The sequence below is a fragment of the Geotrypetes seraphini genome, chromosome 15, assembly GCF_902459505.1.
Source record: "Geotrypetes seraphini chromosome 15, aGeoSer1.1, whole genome shotgun sequence".
Classification (NCBI taxonomy): Eukaryota; Metazoa; Chordata; class Amphibia; order Gymnophiona; family Dermophiidae; genus Geotrypetes; species Geotrypetes seraphini.
The window spans coordinates 30,693,946-30,706,836 of record NC_047098.1 but is presented as its reverse complement, the minus strand read 5'-3'; the positions used below and the strand labels follow the sequence as shown (position 1 = coordinate 30,706,836).

The following is a 12,891-nucleotide window of genomic DNA, read 5'->3' as shown; positions in this document are numbered from 1 at the left end:
CTTACAATATAAGGAATTACAGATGTATATGGTCCATTATATTATAGGAGTTTGAGGAGGGCCAAGTTATGAACAGAGTAATGGAGAAGGGAGGATTGAGGTTCCATAACTGGACTGTATAACACTTGAGTATGGGATTTAGTGATATTAGGTATTTTGAGCATGCTTTCAAAGAAGAATTTTTATTTTTTTTCTGAATCTGTTGTAGAATGTTTACATCCTAATGTCAATTGGGAGGTTGTTCCATTTCTTGGTGCCATGATAATTGAAGAGTGAGTCAAATGTTCATTTATATTTAACTCCTGTTAGGTTGGGAGGACATAAGAGAAGTGGAAAGACAGTGGTCTAAGCTGAAAGGAGCGATAAAAATGGCTATGGACCTTTATGTGAAGAAAATCAATAAAAACAAGAGAAAAAAGAAGCCGATATGGTTCTCCAACCTAGTGGCTGAGAAAATAAAGGCGAAAGAGTTGGCATTCGTGAAATATAAAAAAAACCCAAGAAGAGGAGAGCAGAAAGGACTACAGGGTGAAACTGAAAGAAGCCAAGAGAGAGATACGTCTGGCGAAAGCACAGGTGGAAGAACAAATGACTAAAAATGTAAAAAAGGGAGACAAAAATTTTTTCAGATATATTAGTGAAAGGAGGAAGATGAAAAATGGAATTGCTAGGCTAAAAGATGCTGGGAACCAATATGTGGAGAGTGATGAGGAGAAAGCAAATGTGCTAAACAAATACTTCTGTTCTGTGTTCACAGAAGAAAATCCTGGAGAAGGACCGAGATTGTCTGGCAAAGTTACACGAGAAAATGGAGTAGATTCTGCGCCTTTCATGGAGAAGGGTGTTTATGAGCAACTTGAAAAACTGAAGGTGGACAAAGCGATGGGACCAGACGGGATCCATCCCAGGATACTAGGGAGCTCAGAGAGGTTCTGGCGAGTCCTATTAAAGACTTGTTCAACAAATCTCTGGAGACGGGAGTGATTCCTGGGGATTGGAGGAGAGTGGATGTGGTCCCTATTCATAAAAGTGGTTACAGGGATGAAGCAGGAAACTACAGGCCGGTGAGCCTCACTTCAGTTGTTGGAAAAATAATGGCAGTGTTGCTGAAAGAAAGGATAGTGCACTTCCTTGAATCTAATGGGTTACAGGATCCGAGGCAACATGGCTTTACAAAAGGTAAATCGTGCCAAACGAACCTGATTGAATTTTTTGATTGGGTGACCAGAGAGCTGGATCGAGGACATATGCTAGATGTAATTTACTTGGATTTCAGCAAAGCCTTTGATACAGTTCCTCATAGGAGGCTGTTGAACAAACTGGGTCAGAAACTGGCTGTCGGACAAACGCCAGAGGGTGGTGATTAATGGAAGTCGCTCGAAGGAAGGAAAGGTGAGTAGTGGAGTCCCTCAGGGTTCGGTGCTGGGGCCAATCCTGTTCAATATGTTTGTGAGTGACATTGCTGAAGGGTTAGAAGGAAAAGTGTGCCTTTTTACAGATGATACCAAGATTTGTAACAGAGTAGACACCGAAGAGGGAGTGGAAAATATGAAAAAGGATCTGCAAAAGTTAGAGGAATGGTCTAATGCCTGGCAACTAAAATTCAATGCAAAGAAATGCAGAGTAATGCATTTGGGGATTAATAATAGGAAGGAACCGTATATGCTGGGAGGAGAGAAGCTGATCTGCACTGACGGGGAGAGGGACCTTGGGGTGATAGTGTCCGAAGATCTAAAGGCGAAAAAACAGTGTGACAAGGCAGTGGTTGCTGCCAGAAGGATGCTGGGCTGTATAAAGAGAGGCATAGTCAGTAGAAGGAAGAAGGTGTTGATGTCCCTGTACAGGTCATTGGTAAGGCACCACTTGGAGTATTATGTTCAGTTTTGGAGACCGTATCTTGCGAAGGACGTAAGAAGACTTGAGGCGGTCCAGAGGAGGGTGACGAAAATGATAGGAGGCTTGCACCAGAAGACGTATGAGGAAAGACTGGAAGCTTTGAATATGTATACCCTAGAGGAAAGGAGAGACAGGGGAGATATGATTCAGACGTTCAAATACTTGAAGGGTATTAACGTAGAACAAAATCTTTTCCAGAGAAAGGAAAATGGTAAAACCAGAGGACATAATTTGAGGTTGAGGGGTGGTAGATTCAGGGGCAATGTTAGGAAATTCTACTTTACGGAGAGGGTAGTGGATGCCTGGAATGTGCTCCCGAGAGAGGTGGTGGAGAGTAAAACTGTAACAGAGTTCAAAGAAGCGTGGGATGAACAAGAGGATTTAGAATCAGAAAATAATAATAAATATTGAACTAAGGCCAGTACTGGGCAGACTTGCATGGTCTGTGTCTGTATATGGCCGTTTGGTGGAGGATGGCCTAGGGAGGGCTTCAATGGCTGGGAGGGTGTAGATGGGCTGGAGTAAGTCTTAACAGAGATTTCGGCAGTTGGAACCAAGCACAGTACCGGGTAAAGCTTTGGATTCTTGCCCAGAAATAGCTAAGAAGAAAAAATTAAAAAATTTAAATTGAATCAGGTTGGGCAGACTGGATGGACCATTCGGGTCTTTATCTGCCGTCATCTATTATGTTACTATGTTCCTTTGGGAGATGAATTTGTAGTTGAAGCGATTCCAGTTTTCTGGTTGATGTTGACAAGGAATTGACAAATAAGTTTATAAGTGGCTCTGCGGTTTTTGCATATCGAATTTGGAACATTATACATCTAATCCAATGTCTCTCAAACTGTGTGCCGAGGCACAATGCTCTGCCCCAAAGAGATTCTTGGTGTGCCATGAGAGATTCCAGAATTTTACTTTATTTTTAAAAAATTCCCTTCATAACTATACACTAGAATAGATGACATGCACTTCGTATTTGCAAGAGTCTGTCAATATTTTGAGCATTTGTGTGCGAAAGGATACAAGCACCCAGATAAGCATTCTTTGATGTGATTGGTCCTTGAAAACTAATGGCAAGTAATTAAATTTTAATTTTTTATGCAGTAGTTGTCCTAACTTGAGCATTAAAGCAATCGATGCTTTGTCACCGTTTGAATCTTCTTATCTTTGCGAACTTGAATTTTCAGTTCTGACAAATTAAATTGAAAAAGAGAATGACTGTAGATGGTGGATGATGTAATGCGTGTTTGCTTGTCGACTATCAAGCTACGTTTTGAATTAATTTGCACTCAAAAACAAGCACATCCATTGTATTGATTAGCAATTCTATTCTGTCTACTTTAGTTTCACCATTGTTACAATTATCCATACATAGCTTAATGAACTTTAAATAAATAACACTCAAATTTTAATTTTTTGTTGGTTTTGCAATTTTATAATTTCAATTATAATGTGTCGCGAAGAACATTTGCTCCATTTAATGTGCCAGGGCTAAAAAGGTTTGAGAGACGCTGATCTAATCTAATACAAGATTTCTGAATTGCTCTAATACCATTTAGTTCAAGGTGATTTACATAAAAAAGAAACCATAATAATTATATGGGAAAATACAATTCCTTGGATAAAAAGATATCTCTACAATTCTTTAAAAATACTAAGGGGTCCTTTTATTAAGGTGCACTAACTGATTTAGCACACGCTAAATGCTAAGGCACCCATAGAATATAATGGATGCCTTAGCATTTAGGTCATGCTAATCTTTAGCACGCCTTAATAAAAGGACCTATAAGTTAACAATTTATCATATAAAAATGTTTTCACATTCTACAAAATTTCCAATAACTAACTTATTGGCATAGGTAAATCATTCCAAATAACAATAGCAATGTATATAAAAGAAGAGTTAAATTGAAGTTTAAAATGTATACGTCTGAAAGTAAAAAAGACTAAATGGTTATCTATTAATTAAATAAACCGGAACTGGTAGTGGCGTACAGAAAAGCGTTGCTAATGAGACATAGCCCTGACGCAGCGGGGATATAATTTTATCCTGTGAAATGCAGGCCTCGTCAGAAGACTAAAAGTTTAAGCAACGGCCCTGTTTTTTTCTAAAAAGAGCAAAAGCTAAGTACAATAAAACCTTGGATTGCAAGTAACTTGGTTTGCAAGTGTTTTGCAAGACGAGCAAAACATTTTATTAAATTTTAACTTGATATACAAGCAATGTCTTGCAATACAAGTACATACAGTATACACACATCACAACTGACTTTTTCAACACCTTTTTGAAACCACCTTTTTGAAACCACTTTTTCAACCCCTTCTCCCTGGTGTTGAAAAAGTCTTTTTGGGTTTTGAGAGGGCGTGAAATTTTGCACTTACGTGTTTTTGGTAAATATGGACTACATGATGTATGAGGCTATTCTCATTTAGACTTCGGTCTGGTGCTGGTCACCTCTTGAGATATTGCCTGAGCCAGAGGTCTACGTTCATCTAGTTATGACGGGCTCATACTGATGTCCATTATTTATTTATTTACATATTTATCTATTTATTCCATGTATTTGTAGTTTTGCCTCATTTCCTCAGACTTTTTCTTCCCCAGCGATTAGGCGTTTTAGCCAATTTTGGATTATTCTTACAGATTTTGTGGATACTATTGGCTATTATCCATTCAGGGTTTTTACTTGTGCTTATATTACAAGACCTTGCTTGATTATCAAGTTAAAATATAATAAAATGTTTTGCTTGTCTTGCAAAACACTTGCATACCAAGTTACTTGCAATCCAAGGTTTTATTGTATTGGTTTCTGGAAACTGTAGTATCCTTTGTTTTAGCAGTGACTCAATTAATTTAAACTTGTAGTTCCCAGCTGCCTCCTTACTTACATTTTTGTGGACAGGAACTAAATCTGCCTGTTTCTAATCCTCTGGAACCCTTCCCAATTCCAAGGAAGCATTGAAAAGGTCAGAAAGTGGAGCTGTCGGAATTTACCTTGGTTGCAGTAGAACTCTCAGATATATCCTGTCTGGCCCCATCATTTTGTCTACTTTTAGTTTAGCTTGCTCTTTTTGAATGCAGTCTTCTGAAATTCTGTCAAAGTTTACCTCAGCTGTATTCCTGCTTGTATTGGAATACAGAAAAGAAAGCATAATGAACCCCAAGAATGGATGTGAAAACAAAACTTTAATAGAAGACCAACACAAGAAGAACTTTTAACTACAGTGGTACCTTGGTTTGCAAGCATAATTTGTTCAGAAGCATGCTCGCAATCCAAAGCATTCGTATATCAAAGCATATTTCCCCATAGGAAATAATGGAAGCTCAGATGATTCGTCCCACAACCCAAAAACTAATGTACCTGAATAAAATAAAAAGGAGAAAGATGCCGAGCTGCCAGAGGCGGAGGAAGAGGAAAAGAACCGCAACCTGGGTGGCTCCTCGGTACTGCTGCTCCTGTCTTAGCAGCCACTGTTGCTTCCGGAGCTGGGCTTGGTACTGCTGCAGAAGCAGGCGTGGCACTGTGTGGAGCAGAAGCGGTGAATCCGCAGGTGGTATTCCTCATGCTTTCCCAGGCTCCGCAGCGTCCTAGTGCACACCCTGCAGGAACGAAAACACCACCGGACCTGTATGCATGTGCCATCCACGTAAACACCACCAGCACTGGCTGAACCTGTACGCATGTGCTGACCCCCGCCTCCCGGAGCTCCAAACACGCAAAGTACAGGAGTTCTAACCAGGTGCGTGAGCTGCACAGAAATAGCCCCACCTCGAGCGAATGCATGCACCGTCCCATCTCTGGAGGAAGGCGCCCCCTCAGATCCAGTCACCTCGCAACAAGGACGCACTCCCAGCAGGAAGAAGTTATTTGACTGCTCATTTTGTAAGTCAATGCTCATTTTGCGAGTCACAAATTATGCAAACGTTTTGCTCGTCTTGCAAAACACTTGCAAACTGAATTACTTGCAAACTGAGATTTGACAGTATAAGAGTAGAATGACCTAGTTCAGATTTAGTTTGTATCTTAAAGTTTTCAAGATTATCTAAAGTCATATACACTTCTCCCTCGGAATCTGTGGTTTCAGTACCCACGGATTCGGTTATTTGTGATTTTTTTTTTTTTTTAAGAAACGCTGCATCCCAGATCTTTCCCAGACTTTACCTGGTTGTCTAGAGGTGACGCAGGGCAGAGCCATCATCAAAATGGCTGTCATTAGTTCCCTTTGTAGTCCCATCCATTCCTTCCTTTTTGGCAGCAGGTTCATGAGTCCCACCCTGAATTTTTGGGACTGCCTTGCTACGTCCCACTGGTCCCAGAATAAAGTAAGATTGTACAAGAATGAAATATGAGGTTCTTACCTTTGCTAATCTTCTTTCTTGTAAATCCACAGTTTATTCCGAGAACCCACACTATACCTCGCTGATTGTCTGCCTTTGCATGTACTGATAAGCTGGATTTCTGTTTTCTGACCAGCCTTTATAAGAGTGCCATAAGAATGGGGTTAGCACTTAGTTTTGGGGAGTCCCTTGTTCAGGCACCCCCTTCTGACGGTGCTGGCTGTGTCTCCTTGTAGCACTGTTTTGTTGGGTAGTGTCCCTGTTCCCTCTCTCTCTCTTTTTCTTATGCTCTACAGATGTTCCTGGCTGCTTTAAGACTAACTGATGTTCACAGGGACAGTGATGAGGTAAGAGGAGGAGGGGTTTAAGCCTCTGAAGTTTGAAGCTTCCTACAAAGTCCTTGTGGGTAGATGGAAATAACCCACTGGTCCCGGAATAAAGTGTGGATTTACAAGAAAAAAGATTAGCAAAGGTAAGAACCTAATCTTTTGTGTACACACACATACACACACCATACAACACTACCACACATAATTAGAGAAGTGCAATTAGGGCAACTACTCTTGTCCCCTAGCCAGAGAGAGCCCCAGACCTGCCAGAAGCTGAAAAAGACACAGCCTGGTAGTGGGCTTTGGGGTTCCTCCCAGATTCTTCCTGGGCTCCAGCTATGTCTAATACCAGATCTGGAGAGAGATACATTTCAAATCTGACAAATTCTAATCACAAAATAGAAAATAAAATTATTTTTTCAATCTTTTGTTGTCTGGTCATTTTATTTTTCAAATTATGTTGGTCTCAGGCTCTGGTTTCTGCTTCCCTCTGATTTCACTTAACTCACTTGCTAGGATCTCCTGTCCATTTTACATTTCTCTCGCCATGGTCACCATTCATTATCCATGTTCCTATCTTTTTCCCGTGTTCAGCATCTCCCATCTCTGCGTCCATATCCCTTCATCTAGTATCATCACTCTGTCCCTATCACCCCTCTCTGTTCCTATGCCCCCAATGTCTAGCATTTCCCTTCTTGTTTCCATATACTCCTCTCCCATGTCAGGCATTGCCCATCTGTGTCTATACCATCCCCATGCAGCATCTCCTCCTTGTGTCCCTATGTTCCCCCCATGCCTATCATTTCCCTTCTTTTTCTATATGCCTCCCTGTGTCCAGTTTCTGCCCTCTCCCACACTCAGACACAGCATAATATCTTTTCAGTTAGAGGGACCAAATAAACCAATCTCCAGACCTTCCCCCAAACTCTTTAGTTGCTGATACTGTTTGCAAAATATTGGTGGCTATTCCACTACCTATGCCCACACCAGTGTATTTGTCTCCTCTCTGACATACCCCATCCAGCTTCTCTCCCTCTCTTCCTTCTCCTCCCAGCATTTGACTTGCCTGTCCTACCTCCTTTTTCTGTCTTCCATTGTGGGTTTAGTATCTGACTCCCTATTCCTTCATTGCCTTGGTTCGGCATTCCCCCCTCCCCCATGGGTCCAGCACTTCTCTTCTAGCCAGCCAACCCCTTGTTCCACTGGTCCAGCATTTCTCTACCCCCCTTTCCATGGTTATGATCACCCCAATACATTGATCCCCAAAAAATTTTTTTATTAAAAATATGTATAACAAACAGCAAAGTTATTTTAGAAGTTTAAAAAAATAAAAGCAAGTTGAAAGTATGCTATTCATTTATACATTTAAATGGCAAGGAAGCCCCTACCCTTCCTCCTTAAAGCTAAAATTGTTGATGGGGCTGGCTTTACCATTAGGCAAACTAAGCGCTTACTTAAGGCAGAAGCTTCTGAGGGGGAGGGACAGCTTTTTCTAAGCAAAATTATAATTTCTGACAGCCACATTAACTCAAAGAATCATTTGTATGCAGTTTTACATATAGGAATGGTGGACAATTCTTACATGGCCTATTTACTAGGGTATGTCGCAAAGTTTATTATTTAAAAGAATGTTATATATTTTTACATGATTTTTCTGGGATGGTTGTTTTAGGGTGAGTTTAATAATGAATGCAAACTGGTAAATAGGCTGTGCGAGCATTGTCCATACTTTCTGTGGATAAAGTTGCACTTGGGTGATTTTTTAAAGTTTATGTTGCTGTCAGAAACTACGGTATAATTTTGCATTGAGTGAAGCTGCTGCCTCCTCTCCACTAGAAACTTCTGTCCTAGATGACTGCCTAAAGTTCATTATGGTTAAGGCAGCTCTAACATTAGCTTAAAGCCCTCCAAATAGGAAAGGTGGGGCACAGAGTTCAGTTCCATCATTCTTGGTGCAGTGTGAGAAACACCTTTCTCCATTATTTGTATGTTGAATATTTGGGGAAGAAGTTTTGCTGCTTTGGTGATGGCGGGAGTGAGCAATATATATAAGGTTTGGTTACTTTTATCATACTCCCTGCATATGCTAATGATATCCAGATATCTAATCTAATCTAATCCTTAGGTTTGTATACCGCATCATCTCCATATGTATGTACAAGTACTTTAATGCTAAAGTGAAAGAGAAGTGACTACTCATGCAGTGCTAGCAGGCTTACAGGTGCTGTAAGAAACCAGGGCCATCCTATGCTTCACACTCCCACTATTGTCTGTTGCTTCTTGCATGTATTTGTCTGCTGGTCTTTCTTGAGGTTCTGACAGGGAGCTTGTGCAGCTTTGTAGGGAAATACATGTGTCATTTGATAAAGAGCAGATACAGAAATATACATCCAAAACTGAAGTAGCAATTTTCAGCATGAGACTAAATTCTCCCAAGACTGGTTGCAAAATCTTTTCCTTATTTGGTGGCTGTTAGTGCAGTCGGAGGCCGCCCAGGTGCTGAACTTGTCCTCTGAATCTTCATGCTCCGCTAATGATGTCTTTGTGCTCAGGCAGCACCTGGCAAAAGGTTCATATTAATCATCAAAATATGCATCAGTTGAATTGTAGAAAACGCCAACTGTAAATCTAGGAAAATCTATTTAGTTTCATTCGGCAAGAGATACCAAGGCACTCACTGTTTGTGGAGCCCTGGTGCAGCTAAGCACAGAAAGCACATCCAGAGCCTAGGGAAGCTGTTGTAATGAGTAGCTAAGAAATATATGCAGGGGAAAAGGAAATGACCACTCTTCTTTCACTTAATGAGAATGGGACTCAGAAGACATGTCCTAATTTGCCCGGGGAGGCAGACCTCTGTGTTCTTCAGGGCATAGGTGTAGTCCTTCTGTAGCTGTTGGTTGTCAGCAGGAATAGATACCAGTGCAGACATCTGGAGTGCACTTGGGTAAATATACAAGTTCTACAGAAGCTGAAAAAGGGTGAAGTAGCAAGCAGCCTTGATTTTGCATAAAACCAAATGCAAATGCTGAGTTTTGAGGGACAATCACAGCAAGTAGTGGGATGAGGGAGAAGCCCTCTCTCATGAATGCTGACAAATATTATAACTACAAAACACCCGCAGTTAGTGCTCCTTCGCCCTCATAATGAATGTGACTGTTGGGCAGACTGGATGGACCACGCAGGTCGTTATCTACTGTCATGTTACTATGTAATAGGCCCTTTTATTTAAAACACTTGTAAAGCTTTTTATGCCTGTCTTGAATGTCACCCAGGCTCTTCATCTGGCTCTTGGTGGGATGATTTCAAACACAGGATTTGTTTGTAGGGAGCTGCCACATCCTGAATATCTCTTGGGATATGCATCAGTTCTTTTGGTTTGCATCTAGCAGATATGGGTGGGGTAGTAGTTGAGTGTTTACTGTCCTCATGATGTGCCTGCATGTGGACCTAGCTGCCAGCAGAGGGTACTGTGTGCCTGTCCAGCCCACCACTCTGAATGATACTCCAGCTGTTGTGCATTGTGCCCATGACTATGTGTGAGGAACTTGGGGTTTGCTCATAAAATATTCAACCCAGAGCTCACCAATGCCCTTTTGCCCTGCATTTCCAGGACACCTGGAGCTTCTCATTCCCAGAAAGTTTGAAGTGGGGTAGCAGTTTAATTCTCATCCTTTTTAGCCTGAGTTTGATAGAACAGAGAATTATGAAATCATACTTGAATGTGTCATGTAGTTTGTTTTTGTGTGTATGTCTCTCATAACTTTGGAATGATTAGACCAAGCTGCACCAACTTTATACAGAGGTAAGTCCTTTAGTGAATATCAGACTTTAATTTTTCAAAATTGGGGAGCAATTTGATGCTTTTCTGATCAGAAATTATATTTTTTGGGTGTCATATAACTTTTAATTAGATGAAACTAGGTCCACCCAAATATGTGTGCAGGTAAATGCTTGGTAGACATCCGACTTATCCATTTTTCAAGGTTAGTGAATGATCATTGAGGGGTGGGAGTGAAGGCAGGCAGCAGAGGAAGCAAAGTTGGCACCGTTCAAAAAGAAAATGCATGCCTGGTTGACCTTGGACTGTCTAGAATGTCATATATTTTACTTGTTTTTCTCATGCAGCTGAACAAACGATTCCAGCTCAGTTTCCTACATGCCCATGGGAAGCTCTTTACCAGGATTGGGTAAGTCTATGGACACTTCCTTTAAATCTGTATTATCTGCATTGTATCAGAGAGGCAACAAGTTTAACAACTCAGACCTTTTCTGTGCCTGCCTCCATTCCTGTGCCAGACTCCTTTCCATGTCACTACTGGCTGGAAGAGCAAGTGTTGCATTGAATGACTAGGTTAAGCAAGACCTGGAAGAGATTTCATTAGATATGGAATTTTTAAAAAATTGATATCCAAGCAGCCCACAGTGATGTCTGTTATCACTTTAGGAGGGCCTTTTGCAGTACCCTTGTTACTTGATAACAGTATGCAAACTTCACCTTATTGCTGTAGATATAAAATATTTTGGATGGTGACTTCTGAGATATAACAAAATGAAAAACTCCAAAGTAGCCATCTTGGATGAGCTGAATGTTGACAGATGGAGTAATAAAGCATCAGGGAAAGGTAACTATATACTTGGGTGCCTAAAGAAAAGGAGATAATATTGCCCTTGTGTAGGTCATTAGTAGACAATACTCCAAGGATTGGCCAGGTGTGTGCAAAATTTTTTTCAGGTGAGCAAAAATGTCCATTAACAAATGAAGGTGCAGAGACTGGAGGAAGTGTTTCATCTGGACCGTGATGCAGCTTGTAGCTCATTATTAGAATAATTTCCAAGCAGACATAAAGCTTTCTTGCATCACTTAGAAGAGGGAACCAGGAGGCACTTCTGGGTTCCCAGAAGTTGTTTACTTATCTGTTTTATATCCACTGCTTACCACAAAAGTTTAATTACTTTAGTAACAGATAAAGCCCAATAAGGGTGGAGTAATAGGCACAAGCCTTGTATAGGACCCTTGGGCAGGCCAGAATCTGACTGTCTGGAAGAAGGGTGGACAAGCACAGCTGCACATTCAGCCAAAGGAGAAACATGAAACAATTTAACTTAAGAATGTAATAAATTTTAGTTGATTCTTTTGTGTAATGTAAAGAACTCATTTAGTATCTGGTATAGAAAAGAAACAACATTGGTGAATACCCATTTCTGCTGCAGGGCACTCTTTCCCTTTCCAACCAGCTGTCTTCCTCCACTCCATAAGCAGCTCCTCCCCTTCACATTTGTTATCCCAACCATATAGACTACTACTTATCATCCTACCAGCTACCCTCCTCATAGAAACATAGAAGATGACGGCAGAAAAGGGCTATAGCCCATCAAGTCTGCCCACTCTAACAACCCCACCCCCTTGAATTTACCCCCTAGAGATACCACATGTGTATCCCCTTTACATTTTTTACCCCCCTAGAGATCCCACTCTATCCATATGTCATCTTACAGACCCCCATTTTTCCTTCTCATAAGCCAATTTTGTCTTCTGTATCTGTTTAGTTCTGCAGATATCTTTCCTTCCTGTGAGCAATGCCAGCCTTTTTCCTTCTTGGCCCATGTCCAACCCTGCAGATCCCCTCTTTGATTCCTATCAACCCCACCCTTATCTTTGGCACTTTTCTCTCTTTAGAAGCTGTACCATCCAGCTCTGCCGAAGCGCTGTATGTTCCTTCTTTTCTCCTATCAGTGCTATCCTTACTGCCTTATAAGCCCCTCCTTCCTTCCCTCCCCGTTGGAGTTCCATATCAGTCAACCCTGCACCTTTTTGCCTGCTTGGGAAGGAAGGTGAGAGAGGAATAACATATTAAATGACTGCAGGAAAAGACCATTTCTAGCACATTATGTCTAGTAGTCCTGAACGCTATGGTCTTGTCTCCCAACCATCAATTGCTTGCAGAAAACAGTCAACCATGTTTTCCAGCCCCTTCTCCTTTCCAGAAAGCTGCTATTGCCCTCTCAGTTTTTCTGCAAGCAAGTTGCTCAGAAGTGTTTTTGTTCTGTTCTGCTGTTTTGTTATTTTTGGAGTATTTTTCTCAATGATCTTTGGAAGCTCGGTATCCAGAGGTTCCCACTTGGTTGGACCTCTGCCTGGGAGAATAAGCAGACTCACATGGTGGAAGTCTGCTGCTAGCAGGATTAGCCCCTCGGTGACACCTTGCTAACCAGCCTGTTGGTATTTTATAGAGCTCGGGCTGTCACCTGCATAGCTGCTCACATCTTTGATTCAGTCAGAAGCTTGAGTGCAGACTGTATGGGCTCCTTCCCGGTTCTTACGGGACT

The 12,891-nt window shown here is 41.3% G+C and overlaps 1 protein-coding gene across 2 annotated transcripts in view; it reads left to right on the top strand.

Moving 5' to 3' along the window:
• The window catches only part of SMG6 (SMG6 nonsense mediated mRNA decay factor), a 317,581-nt gene that overhangs the window by 52,251 nt on the left and 252,439 nt on the right, over nt 1–12,891 (top strand). For both annotated transcript variants that reach the window (XM_033921220.1, XM_033921221.1), the window contains exon 10: nt 10,690–10,751. In XM_033921220.1, the coding sequence (XP_033777111.1) occupies nt 10,690–10,751 (62 nt within the window). The remainder of the gene's footprint in view (nt 1–10,689; nt 10,752–12,891) is intronic.